General features: G+C 35.2%; 1 protein-coding gene across 1 annotated transcript; it reads right to left on the minus strand.

Moving 5' to 3' along the window:
- Positions 1-224: 224 nt before the first annotated feature.
- Positions 225-15,800, minus strand: LOC135688871 (elongator complex protein 3). The gene is made up of 21 exons (XM_065205918.2): positions 15,653-15,800; positions 14,705-14,807; positions 13,959-14,049; positions 12,081-12,128; positions 11,322-11,392; positions 10,742-10,805; positions 9,939-10,007; positions 9,234-9,263; positions 8,414-8,538; positions 7,832-7,912; positions 7,331-7,411; positions 6,934-7,060; positions 6,000-6,072; positions 5,349-5,469; positions 4,413-4,503; positions 3,128-3,193; positions 2,659-2,734; positions 2,098-2,194; positions 1,768-1,822; positions 913-994; positions 225-503 (listed from the first exon to the last, which is right to left on the minus strand). Exons 1-21 carry the CDS (start codon positions 15,675-15,677, stop codon positions 424-426), a joined length of 1,656 nt encoding a protein of 551 aa, XP_065061990.2. The 5' UTR covers positions 15,678-15,800; the 3' UTR covers positions 225-423.
- Positions 15,801-21,833: the final 6,033 nt, after the last annotated feature.

The raw sequence follows: 21,833 nt of genomic DNA on the forward strand, positions 1-21,833 counted from the left end.
GATTCTTCAAAAGATGCCTAGAAATTCTTCGAAACTTTTACAAAGGTAACAAATACAATTTGCTTTTTGATTGACAGCACGATTCAATGAATGACAGCATAATTGAGTGATTGACAGATTTAACAGGCGAATTCCATTGCTAATACGTGTATCTGCTTCTGATTTGATAAAGAAAATCGATGTGTTTCTAGTTGTATAAGGAACCGTGCAAAGGAGACACTGGGTCATTTTGGAACACAAAATCAATGAATAAAATATGTTTTAAAATACCATTTCATTAAAATTCATTATAAAATAAGTGTTGATACGCCGGGTTATAGGTTCATCTGACAACTGCATTCGGTTTGCTTAGCAAATTCATTACTACAAGGGGCGACATACTATTTCTTCAGAGTATTACGTTGAGACAAAATAAGTATTCTTTTACTCTACGAGACTCTTTGACATATACGGTCCGTCAAGTTCGTAACCAAGCTTGCGGTAATAGTCCCTTGTACCAACACCTATGAAAAAGCAATAGAATATAATCACTAGAAAAATTCCAAAAGAACGTAAGTAACACGAAGTTACCTTGTTGGCAACAACAGTTTCTGTATTGTTTTAAATGGAAAGGCGGGGGGGGGGGGCATGAGGGGGTGAAAAGAAAATCGTGGCAAAAATCGAAATGGCCTGTATTCTGGCTCTGTGAGTGGACTAAATTGGAAACGGGATGAGATCATTTGATTCTTTCATTTAAAACATGTTTAAACAGAGTAGAAATATATACAAGAGTTATAATTGGCAAACGGAACATTACTAAAAAATACAGAACTTATTTTCAAAAATGTGTACAGCATTCCAACCGTCCCATTCAATCTTGCCATCTTTAAATCTTAAAAATACAGAGTACCCGCATACTGAAAGCCCAGTTACCTGATATAACTGCTATCTTTTTTGAACCATGTTCCTCTCTTGCTATTCTTTCCGCTTCTTGCATCAACAAAGTACCGAAGCCCTAGGCAAAAATTTGCAACACTAAGTATGAAGTGCTCAGTATGACGTCATTCTAAGAAACGGAGAATATTAAGCTTTTTCTTAGAAAACGTCACATTTTAGGGGCTCATCTCCCGCGAACCCATCATAAAACAGAACAATTTAATTTTCGCACGAATTCAGTCTTGACTCAATTTAGATCAAGCAATGATATTCAGAGGTTTAAAGGTATAAGTTCCATTCGTCTCAATATCATTGCCTCCAAGAACTTCCTACGTTGCAAAAAAAGAATGTTCTATTAGGGTCAAATGTTGTTAAAAAGGCGGGATTCTATTAGCAGCACAAATTGAAGTTTACGTTACGTACGAAAAACTACAAAGAACCAATTCTTGCTCCAATAATTTGTCTTCGTCTTTCAACAAACAAGAGTATGCTTTGCTTCTATCTTAAAACTCGTGTTTGAATCCAGAGACAAAACACAAAACATATTGCTATTTTACATACCTACAATACTTTGTTGAGGAAATACATGATGCAGAAACAAAAGCCTTTAATCACTTAAGATACCTTTCCATGATAAATTACAGATCTCCACAAAAATGTATTAATAGTATAAAAAATATTGAACAAATACTGAGACCTAATTTCTAACATGAAGCTAATCAGAGGATATTATTATCGAAGTCAATAAGGTGCAGTTAACCTAAACTGAATTTGAATGCTTTCATTGATATAAATCGAAATTCAGTGAAAAATTAAACAAATGCCAAAATAATGATTACAAAAGTTTCTCACCTGGTGCTGGAATTTTGATGGGTCACGAGTGCTTACTGGCACAACACTGCCATAACTTCAAAAATGTTAAGGAATTCCACTTTGGCCCGACGACTACTACACTCAGGCGCTACGACTATGACCCAAAGCACAGGGATACGAAAGGTGCTGACAAACATCAAAGCCCTAAAGAAATCTGAAGCGAAAGGGAAATGAAGAGAAAGGTAACCATTTAATGGTCAGTCATTTTCGAGACTAGGCAGCGCAGGGACTGGCAGGAAAATTATAATATTTTAAAGATCAACAATTTTACAGATTATCAAATATCACGTGCAAGTAATGAAAAGATACACATGCAGCTCTCGAACTATCGAACACCTTCCTTTCAATTCAGCGCGAAATGTTTCTGGTGAGCATTTTCGAAGTCGCAACAAACCGACAAGAATATCTAGAAAGAGAAAAATTAAAAAATTGAAACAGTTAGTTGCTCCACAGTATTAAATATGAAAATCTCACAATAACAAACATCTCATAATAACAGAAATTCGTAAGCTAAAGTTTGTTTAAACTCTATAATGCCATTTTTGTTGATAAAACCATTGTAATTCTAGAGTTATTTTCTGTTAAAGTAGCTCTTTGAAAATTTACCGGTCTTTGCCCAATTAAATCTTACTTTATGTTATTCTAAACAATTTTTTATCCTACGCAATGTATATGAAAAAAAATCTTGCAGACAACTTTCACAAAACAGTTTGTGCTCGCAGGCAGAAACAATTTTTAGGGAGGTCTGGATACAAAATAAATACTTCCATACACTTGATCTAGTCATCTGATGTCAGCTCAGAAAGTGGGCAAGCAAGTGAATTAAACCAATGATCATTGAGAGAAATAAAAGAATGTTTAGATTCCAACCTTGTTCTGGGTCTTCGTAAGACAGAAATGTCTCCCAGCCATTATTAGCGGTATAGTCACGTCTGATCAACTCAATCTATAAGAGATTGCAATAAAACATATAAGAAACAGATTGCTCGATGAATGCCGAGTTGTACAAAGGAAGCTGACTGATTATGGCATCGAGTGTGCACTAAAGCAACTTAGAACCGTCGTGCTCTACTCAACACACATCAATTCTTATTAGAATTAATTTTTTATGGGAATCAAAATTGAAAAATAATGATACCATCGCTAGAATTGCAACAACATTACGAATCTTACATCTCAAGCTATTTTAAACTTGCAAATTACCTAACGTTACGAAAAAACTACCCGCAATTAACTTTTGGGCACGATCAATTACATGATACTTAAACAACGTCAAAAAAGTGCACAGTGTATCGTGTTTCCCATTTTTAGATTTTACAACTGAGCGGTAAAGCCTTACCTCATACGGTCGAATATTGTTGTGAATTTCCTGGATGCCAACTTCCCTCGTTCGAACATCGCGACACTGAAACAACAACAACGACAGAACACTGAAGATTTTGCATTCACAATATTTGAAACATTGGCTTTTAGTTAGAGAGTATTATTCAATCATTGTATTTGAAAACTACGTAACATTGTATTTATCGTTGTAAATTTTATTCCGCTTATGCTAGTTTGACCTTAATTCGCTTTTTGCTATTTTTAAAGCAGCCAAGTCAAAAATTTACAATAACTACAAAAAGTTCAGTTACGGAAGTAACTTCACAGATGACACTAGCTGAAATTAGAAATTCATTTATAGGTTCCACATTTCTAATGTAAACCCATTGTAAACAAATCTTAAGAAGCGGGTGCTGTTAGTTAGCATAAAATTTCAGAATAAAAACAAAACTAGTCGGGTAATCACAGAAGATTTTATTTATATCCAGCATTGCAATCAATTCCATTCAATTCAATCTATGTTTAATTCAATTCAATTAACACTGCTTTGCTGTTAGCTCTGTTCATGTTGAATCAGTTGGTAGCAGCATGCCTTCGATATTCGACTTACGAAATTTTGTACGACATATATTATGAATTTACGCGTTATTACGTCACGAGGCCTTTTTACGACGTTCTTTGCGACGCCTTTTACGACGAATACTGGAAATTCGACTAGGGGATAAAATTTTGGATGAAATTGGGAATCGGAGATGATGTTTAAAAGGCATTGATCAACAATAATTTTAAAGTATGACAGCCTGTAATGAGAACAGCCTTTAATGAACACAGATAAGACGAAAGTTGGACTTAAACTATGCTTCGACAAATACGGTTCTTGACTTAACAAATTTTTATTGTATTTTCGCATTCAAAAACAGCTATACACAACACTCCCTCAGCCAGAAATATGCTTAACCTAATAAAATACTGAATTTTAATAAAAATTTAAGCTTAAATGACAGATCTTCCAGGAGATTTTGGTTATTCAAAGAGCTGACCGAAACTCAACAGATGCTCTTTATATTTGAATGAATTGGTTTTCCCATTGTTGTGGTGACATTGTTCCAGGTTTTTTTATTCAGTAACTGAACCGTTCTTCGGAATACTCAATCCCTCCACGGATAAATGTAAATATTATCACAAAGGGCACTGAAACTGATGCATTCTACTATTCTAAACATAGTTTGAAACTGGCCTATTTTCTGACGGTTCGAATAGGGTTCGAACAGACATTACCTTAAGGTATAAATAAAGCATACCTTAGAACCGAAATCTTTCATTCTTGCCAACGCAAGCTCTCTTAAGTTGCCGTGCTCAACCCCAGAAGTTACAAGTGGCATCGGAATATCTCTAAAAAACAAGTCTCACACATGCATTTTACACACTACACAATACTAGAGAACGTCAAAAATTTTATTTATCAACGGGGAAACCTAAAGTCTTTCTTTGACGAACCGTTTTTTTATTTGAACTCGACTACAATCATTGCCAAAACTCTTGGGACACTTGTGATATTTAAAACCTTTGAATGCATCCGTTCCGCTCCCCCTTCAAAAAAATGTTGTCTCACAGCAAAGTTAAGACATACATTTGTGACAAACCTTTTTCTACCGATTGCTATGATATACTGCATGGTAAGCAACATTGTTTTAGGGGGGAGGGGGGTTAGTCGATTAAAAACACGGGAAACACACGAAAAAAGCAAAAATTTAGCAAAATATGTAGGTTTTCCTAGGACTTTGAGCAGAGAGCGTAGCTTTGTGTATGGAGACATGACCAAAGATAATTCAATTCAAATTGAAAGACTTCTTCGTTACAGTGTGACACAGTATTATAAAAACACACAGGGTTAAAAGCCTTATTTTGAAAATGTTTAGTTGCGATAACCCATATAATAGGGGGCATTCCTGTTTATAAAAAGTTTCAAGCTGCTCCCCCCTCGAAACTACGACTAAATCTTATATTCTCTTTGTTCCATTTACAAAGTCTTTGTACCATTTATGATTTAAACATCAGGAATATACATATCACTATTCAAAAAAGGACCAAAACCATTAATCAAGCCTGCGGTTACAATTTCACAGAAATTAAATGTCAAACAGCTCATCTATGATGATAGAATGGCTCAAGAGATAGGAACTAAACAAAGTAAAAAGGGCCTTTGTGTACGCGAACTAATTATAGAACTTAATCACCTTTGCACTCTATAAACTCTGGTCCATGGTGGCACTAAAGCCAAAATCCTGGCAACCAAATCAACCAAGACGCCCGGGGGGTAACTCCGGTATCGTCCAGTCTTCCAAAGTTCGTACAACCCTGTTTTCAATGGAAGAAAAAAACAAATTTATGGGTGAAGAATCAGTTTTGAAGGTGCCGTTGACGGAAGAGTAAAAGGGGAATTCGGATGATCAAAATTGGTCAATGTCTCCTACTTCCTAACCTTTCATTTTGATTTTTAGAATACCCGAAATACTCTCAAGAAATTTCTACATGTCAGAGAACTGCGGTAGAAACGAAAAATAGACAAGAAAAGAAAGACTTCCCGAAATTTCCCAAAATGGGGCCTTACAGTATATTTCCAGATGAACTAAAAACGAAGTTTACTTCCTGGTATTCGTCATGTATCAAATTATCTCAACTGTAAAAAACTTCAAAGAAGTTCCGAATGTATTTCAAAGAACATGCGGCACATTCTTTGATTTCTATTATCATCTATACCATGATGCATTGCGGTCTCAAGAAAGCAAAGGAGGCCACTTCTAAGAACAATAACCTAACAATATGAAATATTCGTATTGCATTTAAAACATAGTGCAAACAATATGAAAATAAAATAGGGGCTTTACCTGTGCCTCTGATTACAAGTGTTGGGTATATTTTTAGCCCATCTGCCCGGAAAGCGGGATTCTCGAAGAATTCCTATAAACAGAGAAGAGAGAGAAATCAACAAACATCTTAAGCCAATTTTGGTAATGATGAGAAATAGTTTCGTATGAGACACAACGTCAAATGAGTCAAATTAGTCGGGACAAGGAATCTGTCTCGGAGTTAGTCGACATCCGACTGACGGGTTACAAATTTTTTCAACAAACATAATAGATACATGTTGTAGCTGCATCTATATGCTTTTTTGTGACGTTCAAACTTGTCAAAAATAATCTAAATCTCCTTAAACAATAACAGGCAGACAATTTTTTTTATAGTTTCTTTCAAGTACTAGAAATTCGAGTCATAGTAATTAAATGTTTGTTATAATAATTCGTGTTTGTACTTCTAATAGCGATCAGATTGTCATAATTAAATAAAGTCAAATTCTGAACCGGTATCTTTATAAGCAAATTTCAAATTTATCTGCAGTTGAAAAGCTCTTCTCGATAATCTAAACAAAGAGACTCAAACGATTTGCAAATATGCAGTAAATACACTAACGAGCATACTTTCACTTAGCTGTTTACGACCATGAGCACGTGCTAAAGAACACACAGGTTTAATAAAATATCTTAGCCTAACTTTTATTTTAAATAGAAAAGGGCAATACAAGCTCTAGCTTCAAGAAGGGGTTAGGAAATGGTTCAACTTAGCGAATGTCCGACGTATCCCCGGCACGACTTTTGACTTGAATAAGCAAGAAAAATCCAAAAGGAATTGGTAGACAGTCCGATTAGGTGAAATCTGAGTTATTAGGGGTACGACTTCATGGGATTGACCGTAAACTAAACTGCATTAAAAAAAATAGAGCCTGAAGATCTGATGAAACAGCTGAAAACAGATACCACTTACGATAAATTGCTGGATGTCTCTCTCCAGCCCTACATTTGGCAGATCTGGCATCATGTGGGCAATTACTTTAAACCCAGCATCTTTAGATAGCTGGAACGATTCACAAACAGCACGAACAGTATGTCCTCTATGGTGATAGAAAGATAGATGATAATTATTTGAATAATTAATCAATAACAAAAGAATCATTAAATACATAAATTATTGAATAATTTGAGCCAAAAATTAGGTTGGACAAGCTAAAATCAAAGTTTAGAATCTGGGAAAGAAAAGATCTAAAAAGATGGCTGAGAGAAAAACGTAGAAAAAGATAAGGATAAACATAGAAGATACATTATTAATATGCTGTAAAAATATACTATAGAAATAAAAAGATAAATAAAAAAGGTGTATTCACCTGTTAGTGTCTCTTGCTACATCTTCATACACACTTTGCACCCCGATTTCCAGTCTAGTGCAACCGTATGATAACATTGAGCTAAAAATATAAATAATCAAAGATTAAAGGTGAAACTGCACAGGGAACTAAAGACCGTTTTGAATAACTTTGCTTTTAATACATATGATGGGAATACAAATAAATCTAGCAAAATACACTGAGCAGAATTTATAATGCTTCAGATAAAAGGGCAAATATCTGGCGTTGCTGGAAAGCGTGCTGGAGAAACAGCTTTGAATTCGTTCTTCAGACAAAGTTCCTCGTTTGTTCCTCGTTTGAATTTCAAACAATCAACACCTGTAAGGCCTTGCCGTAGAGTCCCCTTACGAGCGAGTGAGCCCTTTCTCAAAACTGTCGAACATTCAAGCGTCCAATCTAGAATGATAAATTTGATAAACGTTGATAAACAGTACTGGCATCTTTCGTTTTGGCACCAATTCGGTTGAAGATTCTACTTACTTTAAATGTCTTTTTAAGCAATAATCTGGACGTGTTTCTATTGTGATTCCGATGCATTTGGTCTTGCTTTTCTCCGAGTACCTTCGAGAAAATGGGGGATATTAGAAAAAAAGATGGTTAAATTTGAGCCACAACTTTCGCAAGGCTGTGCCAAGCTGCTACAATTTTCACTTTAGCAGGTTATATGATTTACCAAACAGTGAAAGAAGAGACAGGCAAAGAAACAATAAAATAAAACATTGTTTCTGGCATAGAAAAGGAAATTGATCGATAGTGAAAAGAACGATCTATCAAAATTTGTTTAGCTTGATCATATGTCTCAGACATCGAATGATTCAGCATTTGAAATAATCACTTTGATCTGTCCATCATGCTTCACAAAATCACATTTGAAAGATAGTCAACGATATCAATCATAACAACTAATCCATTACTGTGATCAACCTTTTTGCTGACTTCAGTCGATCAATCACTCTAACCAATCAGAAACATAATTATGTTTCTGATTGGTCAATCAATCTATCAACCAACCAATCAGTCACACAGATCAACAGAATGATATCATCAGATATTTTCAATTACCTCACTGCTTCGTCAACGCTGTTTGACGAATGCCCAGAAAGTGCATCGTGCAAATTTCGAATGAAGTAATCCTTGTACTCATCATCGAGGGCCATGAAAGTGCCTCCCATCACAATAAACTCAACCTTGGCGAGAAATTAAATGATTTGTGTTAGAACCCGACTAGGCAGGAATAGAACCTCAGATAGCATTCTACAAAAACTTGTGAACAGAAACCTAATTCATGAAACCCGACTTGGCGACGTTAAATTATTTAAAAATCAGGTAATGTGAAAAGTTATGAGACACCTTTAATTTAATAATTACCAATAACAATTACAATTGCAAACTTTTTACAACCTGTGGGCAGAATCTTTAGAAACACTGCGGTTAAAAGTTAACTGCAAAGATTTTTACAAAAATAGATTATATAAATACAATATGAGAATATCAATTTTCTATCTTTATAGAAGTAAGATTAGGTTCTAAGCTCTTGTTTTATGGATTCAAAGGGTCAAACCCGGAAGTATTTTGGAACTATTCGTCGAAATGAAAACAGGTCTAAAGCCAACATAAAACAGCAGCCAAATATAAAATATTACCCCATCCTAACGAGATCAACTAGACGAAGAATTACTTTACAGCTGCACAATTCCTGTAGCTGATAAAAGGTAGTTGATAAAGCACAGAAAAAGCAACGTTAAAAGGGAATTATATTTTAATCCAGCACCTTTTCAACCCTCGTTCCTAAGCGATTATTTTTGCAAGACTTTCCAAACATCCAAACAGTCTTTAGTAATTGGGTTACCCTTTTTCTTTTTAAACAAATACAAAGACTCACCTTGTCCACATTGTGCCCAAGATTTTGTAACTGTAAACAAAAATGCCAATATAAGCCGAAAAATAGCATCCACAAGTTTTGCATCACTCATTAAAGATCTGACAAGATTTTCTAAATTTTGCTACAATGTTTATCTGACAAATCTCTTCTCCGATAAAAATTCTATAGAAAAATTAAAAAGTAACAATTACAATGCTATTCAGTGCTGATTTGAACTGAAGTAGAGGGTACAAGACAAAAATTGCCAAACTGAAGACAGAAGAGGGGTTCTGATGCAAATTTGAAATGGGAGGGAAATCTTAACAGCATATTTTCAAAAAATTACTTGTGCTTTGCAAAAGAGTTGAGGCCATTGCAACCCCATCTCCTGCTTTATATGGCCTCATACATAACTAGCCTCCTCAGGTCTCTAACTCATGTGGTGAAATTGAGCCAATAAATACAATATCTTCATCATTTTTAATTGTCATTCATTTATTATCGCAGGCCCTACATCAGAAAAAAATAAACCAATGAAAAAGGAGGGAAAGCAGGTGCACTTGAAAAAAGAAATTAGGAGAAAAACTTTATAATTGAAGTTCTCTATGTTGTGCAGAAATCTTTAAGTTTTTACATACTTTCTAGAGCCTTCTGAGAAAAAAATCGCATAGAGATTAATGGGAAAGATATATTACAATATTCTCCCTGATCAAAATAATCTTTTACCTGCTCCACACGGTGCCTGGTTTGTAGAAATGGGTTATACCTGGCTCTTATGGCTCGCATCGAGGTTGGCTGGAATTAAACGAGACTGATATAATCATTAGGGAATTAAGGTAGCTCAATCCACTGTCATCTAAAAGTGAAACTTGTTTTATGATAACCTTTAATGATAAAACGATGAACTGTGAAAATACATGAACGGAGGTACCTAATAAAGTTGACGAAACCATAAAATTTCACAGATTCCTAGCATGAAACCCCGTAGCTTAGTTAGTTAGTATAGCTTTTTCTGAATTCAATTTGCTCTCAACTCAAGAATGTTTTCAAAAGTCATACTAGAGGGAGATGCAGAAAATTCAATTCAAGCTCCCAGAGGTTGATACCCCAACAACCATCACTACTTTACTTACAGTCGATTGACTTAGGTTAAATGCAAAAATGTGAAATAAGTCCTTAAGGATAACGTTTGTAACATACAAATAAAAGTGAGTCCTTAAATAAGACTGAAAACCTTTTTTGAATAAGAATTCAAGATTATCAATCACTAATTTAAGAGAAATTCTTAATATTTAATCTTACTTGTAAGTGAATGTAAAAGAAGGATCTTTAGAACTAAGTGGTTTGAGAAACAATTAAAGAAAAATGGGCGCAAGGTATCATTTTCAGGCTACAAAAAACCAGCCAGTTACATATTGTCTATCCTTTAATCCAAAGTACAAATTACAAACAAGGCATATAAGACAAGTGAATTTGGAGTAATAAGAGCAAATACATAAAAATACATAAAGATGACGTAAAATAATTACCTCGTATCCAGTGTAAGATTGCGTTGAATACTCAAAATCTGAATCTGGTCCACCAGGGCAGTATCTGAGAATACAATTAAGTTATATTTTTATCCCCCGAATAATGATATCAATGAATATATCATGGTAAGTCATTTACGCTGTGCATAAACTCGCTTTTACATATATAATGATTCTTTTTATCTATATTCAGCAAGATACAATATGTAGGAAAATATCACTCATTCATTATCAAACAGATGATATGGGCTGTCTACAGCGTTTGAAATTCAGTACAATCACCCCACGTCATAAATCAAATCACAGGAAAAGTTAAAAGTTGTTCATTTACACAACTGATAGTGTCATGAAAGTGCCTACTGTAGACGATATTGGTCATATATGACCATGATGGGGCAGGGGGGGCTAGTTCCCTCTTATTTTGCCTCTTGTTTCATAAAGTGTTGCCATCACATACCCAAAAAAATAATGGCTGCACAGTAGAAAAGCATCGTGACACTATAAGGAACACTACAAGCCAGCTTATTCTATAAGTAAGACTAAAACACATTATACGAAGGTGTTCTGCAGAAATACTCACACACAAATGTTTCCAGTCATGTTGATGTGTGGGCATCGATGTGGCTTACACATAACAGCAACAACAGCAATCTAGAGTTGAACATTAATAAACAAAAATCTGGGTATAAAACATCATGTTGCAAGTACTTGGCAGCTTTTGATATTTCAAGTGCTAGGAATCTATTTATCTACCTCCTGTGCTGGCTTCCTGTGCTCCTATTGTTCTTTTCGTTATTATTTGAAACCTTAATGGTAAAGACTCCAGCTCAGCAAAACTAACTGACTTTGCTTGCAAAGAATTATCAATTTTCTAGGCTTGAACACTGACCATCACAGCTATTCCTTATAAATGTGGAATTGACTTGGTCTTTTAGAGCTAGATTCTAAACTGCTGTGGATCAAAATATCCATTTTTATCAGTTCTTAAGGGCTCTTGAGCAACCGGAATGCTTTGCGATGATATGTTCAAAACCGACCTTATATCGTACTTCATGAAAATACGAAACACAATCAATTTCTCAAGATAGTTGTCATTTAGCATGCCGGCTGCGCAAGAGCCTTTAAATTTTGAAAATTTTCAGGCAATTTTTCGAACAATTTTCAGAAAGATTGTTTCTTATGGATTGGTTCTTAGCAACATTGTAGTGACCGAATTGATTAGGAATTTTGATTTAATTATTGTGATTAACCATATCTGAGGAGCAGATTCCTACTATTTCTACTTATAACGAGAATACAAAAAGACTTAGTAAATTGACTTGCAACAAAATAATCTTACCCCAGATGCTGTTCGAATCGGCTTCGCTTTCAGCTTTGGAATAAGTGTCTACAAAAGAAAAATTAAGGGTAGATTGATCAATAAAGTATATACTTGAAATCTGATAACAATGCAAGCAAATAGTGAGTCTAGCCATGGAAATACATCAGCAGTCTTCGTCATAAAGAAATTTCCATGTGTGTTGCAAATCACACGCATAAAAAATTACATGCCTGCAATTCACACTCTTACATATTTTGTTTCATTCAAGTTGCTAGTTTAATAGAAAGTTTGCGAAATTACAATGCAACTTCAATTACAATGCCATCATGCTTTTATTTCAGAATATCAGTGTCAAATGATTTTTTGTTTCTCATTTGAATTTTTTCACTTTCTAAAGCTTGGTTTTCATTAAAGCCAAGGCTGCCATTCGGACGTTGTGAAATTCCAAATTCCTCCATTCTAGCCATTTCTTCAAAGCCCTTGGCTGACGAGAATTTACTTGAGGAAGTAGACGTTGGCTGAAATTTGGCTGCAAGTGAGCAATAAGGCAAAGCAAGACAAAAGTACAAGGCAAAGAACTATTTTTCCACAAATAATGAATAACATCTCGTCAAAATATCTCAAAATTTCCACTGATGAAACATGAACAAGTAAAAGATAACAGACAATGGGAAAAAACCAAATGTATGTTACTTTAACATGAAAAGCGATCTTTATCAAACTACTTAATTCAGCTGAATTTGTAATTGATTGTGTTGGCTCAATTAACGAAATTCTTAAATGGCTGCTCATTGTGAATTTTTTGTTTGGCTGGACGAATTTGACAGTAAACTATGGTATTGAACATTTGGCAACCGTGATGAGAGTAATGATGTAACATAGATAAATTAGGAATGTGATGAATGAGGCATCAGACCTGTTTTTGCGCAAATTTGATGCTCTTATGTTGCTGTAAAAATGATCTGATGCATTGAGAAGATTATGATGCGCTTAGTTTTAGACTGTGCTTATCATTGAATTTTAAAAAACTGTTGATTGATAACACAATCTCTAATCATAAATCATTTTCACCAAGAATACTACAATTATCATTCTGCTTAATGAATTTTCTGATTACTTGAACGTATTCTGAATTTTCATTTTCTTTGTATCAAAAGTTAGCATTGACAATGATATTGAGCTTTTTTGAAGCAACAGAGTCGAAAGCTATTTACAATTCCTTCCATGAAGAGGATTGGCAATTGTATTATTCTTGTCCTGTTGAACAATTATGATTGATAAGAGAATTTGTTAAAAGTCCAAGTTCTTTAGTGGCTTTTCAATTCTCTGTTGCTAACCTATGCATGACAATGGGTTATTTTAAATTTCACTTTGGTGGGCACTTGCTGTAAAGGCCTACTATTTAGCGTTGCCGAATGACTGCCTTTTTCCAGCGGAATTTCAACAAAGCAAACCAATAAGTAGCCTGCGAGCAGACTTCACCTTTTGTTGCAAAGGAGAGCCAATACGGAACAAGTTAAAGTTCTGTCCTGGCTCTCCTCAGATGATGAGTCTTGAGAAATTGGCGGTATTTTATATTCTCATGCAGTACAATATCAGGCTGTTATTTTGAGTTATACAAAGCATGCCGGTTATACAAAGAGCCTTTAACTTTTTCCACTTTTTGCTTGCGAATTCCTTCCACATACAATCATAACCCACATTATTTTTGCACGCTTGCAAACTTTACCTTCCAATGTTGTGAGGTCAACCAGGCCCGTAGAGAGCCAGCTCTGGCCTTGGGGCCGAGCTCTTGTGCAGGAGTAGTGGGGCAGGGGCAAGGCTGATAAAACAAAAATAAAAGCTGAATTTACTAAAATCATTCCAGTATTCCAAATAGAATGTTTGAAATATCACCTTTTTATGAGCAGCTGGAACTGCAGCTATGATGTCAACTAATCTTGGTTGTGAAGAGAGACCATATTTGCGGCATACACTTCCTTTCAACCTTAAAAAGAGCAAAGATATAACTAAAACAGAAAATAGTTGATTATGTAATGCACAGCAATTTCCAAATCTGCTCTATAAACTAGTGACGGACACCTGGGGGTGTGGGTGAAGAGAGGCCATGTTTGTGGCATACACTTCCTTTCAACCATAAAAAGAGCAAAGATATAACTGAAACAGAAAATAGTTGATTCAGTAATGCACAGTCAGGGCTGGCCGTAAGACTTTTAAAAGGGGAGCAGTAAACAGCTCTCCTAGTAGTTTTCAGGTGAGCAATGAGAATAGAAACAAATTGATTTCAAGGAGAGCAAATTTGCTTTTTAGAACAATTTAGGAGAGCAATCTCTAGCTCCCCTCCATTGTTCGAGGAGAGCCTGGAGGGGAGCAAGAGCTATGGCTCTCCTCAAATGGCCAGGCCTGCACAGTGCCACAATAATTTCCAAATCTGCTCTATAAACTAGTGATTGACACCTGGGAGTGTGGGTGAAGGGGAGCAGTTGCCCCCAAAATGTTTGGAGAACAATATTCTTTGTTCTAAAACAATGGGAAAATGTAACATCATCTTATTAAAAGGGGCTTGCCCCAATCTTTAACCAACTGTCTGCCCCTGCTTTAAACATTAGAAAAATAATCAGCTCAACAATTTACAATCTTACCGGTTAAGATTAATGTCTTTCTTTTTTTCATGAGCATCAACCAGCTCACTGATTATTTCTGAAATTGTCTTTAGCATCAGTTCTGCTTGGGACAAATTTTGATCTGCAAAAGAATTTGAGATGGAATGGCAACTAGGCAGAATCTACAGCAGTAGCACCTAAAATCTAAAGCATATATAGTTTCAAGGAAACCAACAAACAATTATGATTTTTTGCAATAAATGGTAAATGAAGGCTGAATGTGGATAAGGCAGATTTTTCAGGTCAGTGCTTGATTTCTTTATTAGATACAAGAATGCCATACTTTGAAAAGATCAATTCACTCAACATTTATAATTATTTCAGCTTCTTAAAATAATGGCTGTTTAAGGACAAAAGTTGTCTTGCTTCAGCATAAACTATAACTAGAGAAAAAGGATTTATGGTAATGAGATAAGCCAGATTGGACAGTTTGCCATTTGCAGGGCTGAGTACACCTAACATACTATGTGCTTGATAAAGTATTTAAAGCCTCTGTCCCGGATGTTGCATTTAAACCTGCAGTTTTATCATCATAAAATTTTATATAATGATGGATGTTTTGGTATGGTTGTTATTAGCTAGCTATATATAGAGTCAAAAAGAGGCAAGTGTGATTATTCATTTCATTTGAATTCTTTTAGATTTTTTTGGCTGCTGATTTTTTCAGTGGATTCTCTTTTATAAACTCTGAAGAACATTACAAAAGGGAAACTGACACATGCTATATCAACAATTCATAGATACAGCAAAACAAAACTGCGTGAGTTGTAATCAAATGATTTCATATGAATGATTAATCGTTCTATTTCTACTTAATAGTTTATTTATCTTATTGTATTAAATATGTAAGTTCAGACAAAATACTCAACCAAAAGTTAATTCCACAAAATAATAATCTACCATCCAAAGCAAATTAAAGTTTCATACCGATTTTCGGTCTGTTTTTCCCCATTTTCGACTAGTTGTTATGACTTGCTGGCGCTCTCGTGGAATAACAAACTTAGGCCTAAGCCTCGCTTTCATGTTACCTCCAATTCAACATCCTCATTGATACCAAACACGTTGGCAGGAACAAAACATTTCATTTCCAATAAAACTTTGAACTTGAATAACGTTTGGTCTGTCTGTAGGAAAAGCCTCCTTAAATTTGTATAGTGTATTGGTCCTCTCAAAAGATATGCAAATTGTAGCACTTTTACTTCCTTATGAAACCATTTCCTCTCCATTAAAGGGTGTGGAGACTCCATAGAGATATGGGAGGCTCTAACTGATAAAAAGTACAATAGATAACTGGGGCTCAATTATTCTAGCTTGTTTTGAATTGAAAAGGCAACAACAGCTTTTCGGCTCTCAGTTGAAATTCATTTTCTATTGTCACATTCATTGGAGGTTAAAAACAATTGGCAAAAACATATGACAAGAAAGTGTCATACGCAGACAACAAGAAAAGAATTGGACAACAGAGTAACCTTCAAGAAAACAAGCAATAACAAACACTATAGAAAGAGCAGCAATCTGGCAAACCTATAAAAATACTGTTCCACAAAGCTATAAAATTGTGAATGCATTGTAAGCTCTAGGTAGTGTATAACAAATTTAAGTTCTAGACAGCTTTACAGCATTTCAATACAATGGCTATCACACAACTAGTCACAAAATAACATTGATTGCGAGGCTTAAACATGATCTTAAAAAAGCATCTTGAAGAGGGCTCTTGATGCTGCATCTGACCAAATTTTGGGGGAAATGTATTCATCATTTAACACTCAGTACAAAATCTAATTATTGGTCAAATACTTTTGCATTTGTTTCTTTTGTTCTGCTTGTCAAATCATAGTTTCAACACAAAATTCTGCTGCCAAAGATTAGGACACATGGAAATGCCTCAACTGCAAAGGCTTGATTGGGGTTAAATGTCTAGGGAACTTTTCATGTCTAGGATGCATTGCAGTCTAGGGAACTTTTCAGAAAAAATATAATTACCTTTGAATAGGAACACATAAGAACACATCCTCTAACTCCCTATGAATTGTCTTCACTAGATCTGCACTGTTTTTGCAAGGGCAAAAACTAAATTATTGAAGCATAAACTCTTGAAGCATTTTCTGTAGAGCCAAAGGGGTCAATTTTTCAAAATCTAGATAGCTAGTTCTAGAATTTTTCCAATTAAATTTCCTAATCAGTAGATTTGCTTTCTTAAGAATTTGGGATCAGAGGGTTAAAAAAAACAGGGAAATTGAAATGACTTCCTGTTTGGACTTCTGCAAGCAAAGTTCAATGCAAACATGACCAGATAGAAAAAAATTATCAAAAGTTAATTTGTTCATAATTCTAACTAAAAAAATTTGGGTTCTTCAATCCTTCTTATCCTTTGTGTCAGAAACAGCTTCAGAGTTGGAAACTGTTCCCCAAAACCAATGAGTAGCTTTGGTTCCTAAGCAGTATGAAGCAGCAGCAACCACTGGTAAAAGTGCCAAGCACAACACTCTGACTGCAATACTGGCTCTACGCAAGAAAGGATAGCTCCAATATGCTCCAAAATATGCCACCCAAAGGATCCAGCCGAGGAACAGAGTAGCTAAACCGATTGATGTCTGCATCCCTTTCTTCAGGTTTTTGCTGGGTTTGTGGTAGACCATTGCAACTTCAAGGAGGCAGAAAATGAGTGGAAAGACATGAAGATACAGCATGTAGTATGATCTCAAATTTTCCTTTCGTCTGTTTATCAATGAAACGAAAAACCCATTGTTCACCAGGGTGGTGCCAAGGAAGACCAGGGTATGGCCTACGCCGAAAGGGAAACAAGCTGTATTGAAAGCCTGGTCCCGAATGCGAACCAAAACTGGCCTGTCATCTTCCTCGTTAGGCTTACACGTATATCCTTCAAAGATGTTATAAATGTCCACAAGCAAGGCATATAGGCTGTAAATCGTGTTTCCATACAGCAGCCAATGGGACATGTATTTTAACTGTCCGCCATACCTCTGGAAAGTAAACCATGCAAACTTTGGGTTAAACGCGTGTTTTACAGCCAGGAAGTTGCATATAAAACAAATAACATGGAAGAATAAAGATACTTCTTGTTCTGCAGTTTTCTTCATGATTGAGTAAGAAGCGATTCTCGTCCAACTACTCCTGGCTTTTTCCCTTTCCAAAGAGCGGAGAGGAAGTATTTTCTCCAACAACAACTACACCACGTGACGGGAAAAACCAATATGGCAAAATATGATTTCATTTGATCGGCTATTTCTCAAAAGGCATGCCAGGATCGGCGGATTGGGGCTGGGAGGCTCTTGCCCCTTCACTTTTTTGATGGAGTATGATATTATGGTATCAAGAATAGTGATGGAAAAACTACCATAAAAGTTTGCCAATTTTTCTAGAGCCCTGTCACACCAAAGTATGTTCCAGCGTCTCTCCTTAGGAACACGGAAACACGGATACAAAATAATGATTTCAATATTCCAATGATTCCTTCTTGATTCAAATAATCTTACCTCTGGCTTTTGACACGTTTAGCATACCCAGGGTCTTTTCAACATACTTAGGGGGCAATTTTCACTGCAGCCCAATGACCTTGGACAAAGGTTTGCTCCTGCAATCAATGGAAAAGGCCATGATCCCATCCGTAAGATGTTCCGCGGTCCCGGACCCAAAGGAGTGGCTTGGCTAGGACAAAATAAAATCTCAGTGACTTAACCAGAAAACTCAAATTTTTATGAAGTTCTACAAAGCGAAAAAGAGCAAAAAATCATGGTTACACACTTTCTGGTACAACCGAAAACAGTTATCAACTCGACTACACTCATTTTTTATAAGAAACTGGCTATAAGAAACGAGTACTGGACAGTCAGAAAAAATTAAGAAACTTCAGTACTCGAAGCAAAAAAATTAAGAAACTATTAAATCGTGATAAAACTGAGAACAACGAAAATTTGTAAAATCCAAGAACAAGATTGCCCTGTTAGCCTAGAACTTAAGAGACAATGGATAAAAATATACTTCCCACATCTAAATACAGCATCAGAACGGAAGCGAATCTCTTGACGTGAAAAAAGGTCACGAACATTTCATATCATCATTCATGACATCATAATTAAGAAACTCTTAAATGAGTATTGAAATTTCCAGAACATTAAGGATCTGGGGTACTCAACATCAACCTTTGTTTCTTATAAAAAATGAGTGTATTGCGAATGTTGGTGCGCCACAAGGCTCAAGCTATGTCCCTTTATTTTTGTCATTTACAGTCATGGTCTCAAATATGCTGTCCAAAAATAAAACATTTTCATGTAAAGTGATAGAACTCACATCTGCTATCAATGGCATCAAGTGACCCAACCCAACACGACACTCTTCGGAAAGTAACAAACTTGAATTTTGCATCTTGGGGACATCGAAAACTACAAAATTCTATTTCGAAATTTTTTGAAAATCCCAATAATATCAAATTTTGATAAAAAACTTTGGAAAAAGGTTTTCGTCTGAGACTCCTCAGAGTATAAAACGTCAAAATAAGAGTCCGAAAAATTGAGATGGGAAGTATATACACAGTTGTGGATCGAAATAGGCCAATCAAAAAAACGCGAGCACAGTTTGCTGGAAAATTTTGCTCTTTTCAAAGCCATTGTTCACAAATATCAAAATACAATAAATATGCTTATTTACTGTAAGCTAAATTCATAGCTTGTATTTGTCGTTATTTCATCTAAATCTAAATTGATATGTTTTTTCTTTTAAAGAAGGAGCTTAAATCATGGAGACGGAGAGACTGTCTTCGATAAAGGGGATGTCCATGGCATATGTGACAAAACCGGCTTATAGGATTTTGTACGCATAAGATTATGCATAAAATTCATTAAAAAAAGCTACAACATAACAATCTGAAAAACGAAAATACTTTTAATCAATAACAGAATTAGAGCTTTCTAGTGCTTGTGGGAAATTACATGAATTCTCCTAGCTTGTTGTTTGGGTAACCTTTTCTTTTTCTTCTTAGGTCAAACTACCATGTTGGGGGTAAATTTTCCAAGCCATGTTGAACAAGGGGGAGTGAGAGTGATAGCTCAATATCTAAAAGAGTAGTCACTTGTTTGTAAGGGTATGCAAAGTTCCTTTAAACTTTCTTATCCCATCTATTATTTTACCAATAGCACAGTGTATTATTGACGATTTCCAATTGAGAAAAACTGTCTTTGCATTGAAAAAGGCATTACCAATTGTTAGAAAAGAAACTTTTTCTAGAATGTAGAAAGTATAGAAAACAAATAGCGTTAGAGTCGACAACAACAGCAAAATTTAAGAGTATATGCAAGATATGTTTCTGCAGTAAAATTGTTCTTAGACTAAACATCAGAAAATGATCAATTTTGGAAGAAAGTACTTTTACAAAAGATTGAAGATTGCTCTTAAGTCTCTTTTCTGCTAGAATGCAATCTGTTTTCCATTGGTACCCATCAAGGCCTTTGATAAACAAACCAAATAGAACAATTTTTGGGCGCCCATTTCAAAAAGACCCATTTATACCTTCTGCTTCTAACAAGTTTCATCTAAATCAAAAAAAGTATTCTATTCATTTCCAATATTTAGATTTAAAGGCCTTTTGAGTAGCAAATTCGCAAACAGCCAAATGCTGACATCTTTTGGTTGGAATAAGTTTAATCACAGTCTTGGGTAAATTATTGGAATAAAAACACCCCAACTTTTTTCAGTGAGATTCTAGGAACTGACCTCCCGATAGGTTTTTGTTAGAAATTTTCATTACATTAATGGTTTGTGTTTAGTTGTACCAGAAACATAAACAATAGATAAGCGGGTGTTAAAGTAACAAAAGCTATCAAAGCAATTGGACGTTTAGAGTTGCTACAAGTCTCAAAACTTTCCTCTTCTTTATCCTTCCTTTCTTCCTTTATTTTTCAGAATACTAAATAGAAAATGAGACTTGTTGCAACCAAAATTAGACAATTGAATCTAAGTAGAAAGAATTTTCTAGAAATAAATTGGCAGACAATGTCTATGCATACAGGTAATTCAGTGATTTTTCGCCGGATTTCTAAAATATTTGCAACCTGTGATGTTATGACTGCTACCTGCCCGTTTACTCTAATGCCTATCCATTGTGTGATTCGTTTACAACCGGTAACTGGCTTGCTGAACTTTGTCTGCAGCCAGTTAACACGAGGAGCAAATGCCCCTCCCACTCGTCTTGAATCCCAGCTCTGCTCGCACTTGATCGTTTTCACTTGCAATCTAGAATTCTATAAACATGAAGCTAAAATAGCACTGAAAATTCCATATATATAGATATTGCTCTAAAAACATCAGCACAAGAGAAATAGGTGTGATATTCAAGTTCAATGTGTTTTTGTCGTCAGACTAGGAAAAAAAATGGCTTAGAAAAAAAGTGCTTCGTATTTTATTTTTCACTGAATTCCTCTATGCTTTGGTTCGAAAAGTTCTAATACCATTTCATGTATAATTTTCCCCCTTTCAATATTTGGTGTGTCTAATATTCATCAATGAAGTGAAAAAGCATATATCATTGGCAACGGGATGTCCAACAGGTATAAAAACAAACTTAAGATAAAAGCTAAAAGATAAAATTTCATCTTTTATGAATGCAAATAATTGTTTAGGATTTAGGATACACCATGAAGCAAGTCAGTAACAAAGATGCCCAGTCAATCTTGTATTTTCTCAATACCCCCTTAGGTTTGTATCATGAGCTTATTTCTAAAACCAAATATTTTGGGTAGAAAGAGTTCCAGCCTTTGTACTGACCGGTTTTCAATATACACTGGTAAGAAATCCAGCGGCAGACAAAACGTCTTCAAAAGGTAAGGAATCTTTTTTTTCTTTTCCAACGTCAAATTTGTTTGTCATTTCGACAGGACTATAGCTGGTGTTACTGAAGCTAGGATTTAAGGAAAAATTTTCTGTAAAAAGCCGGTAGTATTCAGACAATTTCCACCGGTTTACAGTCAGACATGACCAGTTTGTTTGCAGATCGTGGTAGTGTCCGAAGCAACAAACTTTGTAGAACATACATTAAATACATGAAAGAAAGACATAATATATTCATGAATTCCTATCTATGTCAAATGTTTTC

The sequence above is a fragment of the Rhopilema esculentum genome, chromosome 9, assembly GCF_057945365.1.
Source record: "Rhopilema esculentum isolate cy_ngs chromosome 9, ASM5794536v1, whole genome shotgun sequence".
Classification (NCBI taxonomy): domain Eukaryota; kingdom Metazoa; phylum Cnidaria; class Scyphozoa; order Rhizostomeae; family Rhizostomatidae; genus Rhopilema; species Rhopilema esculentum.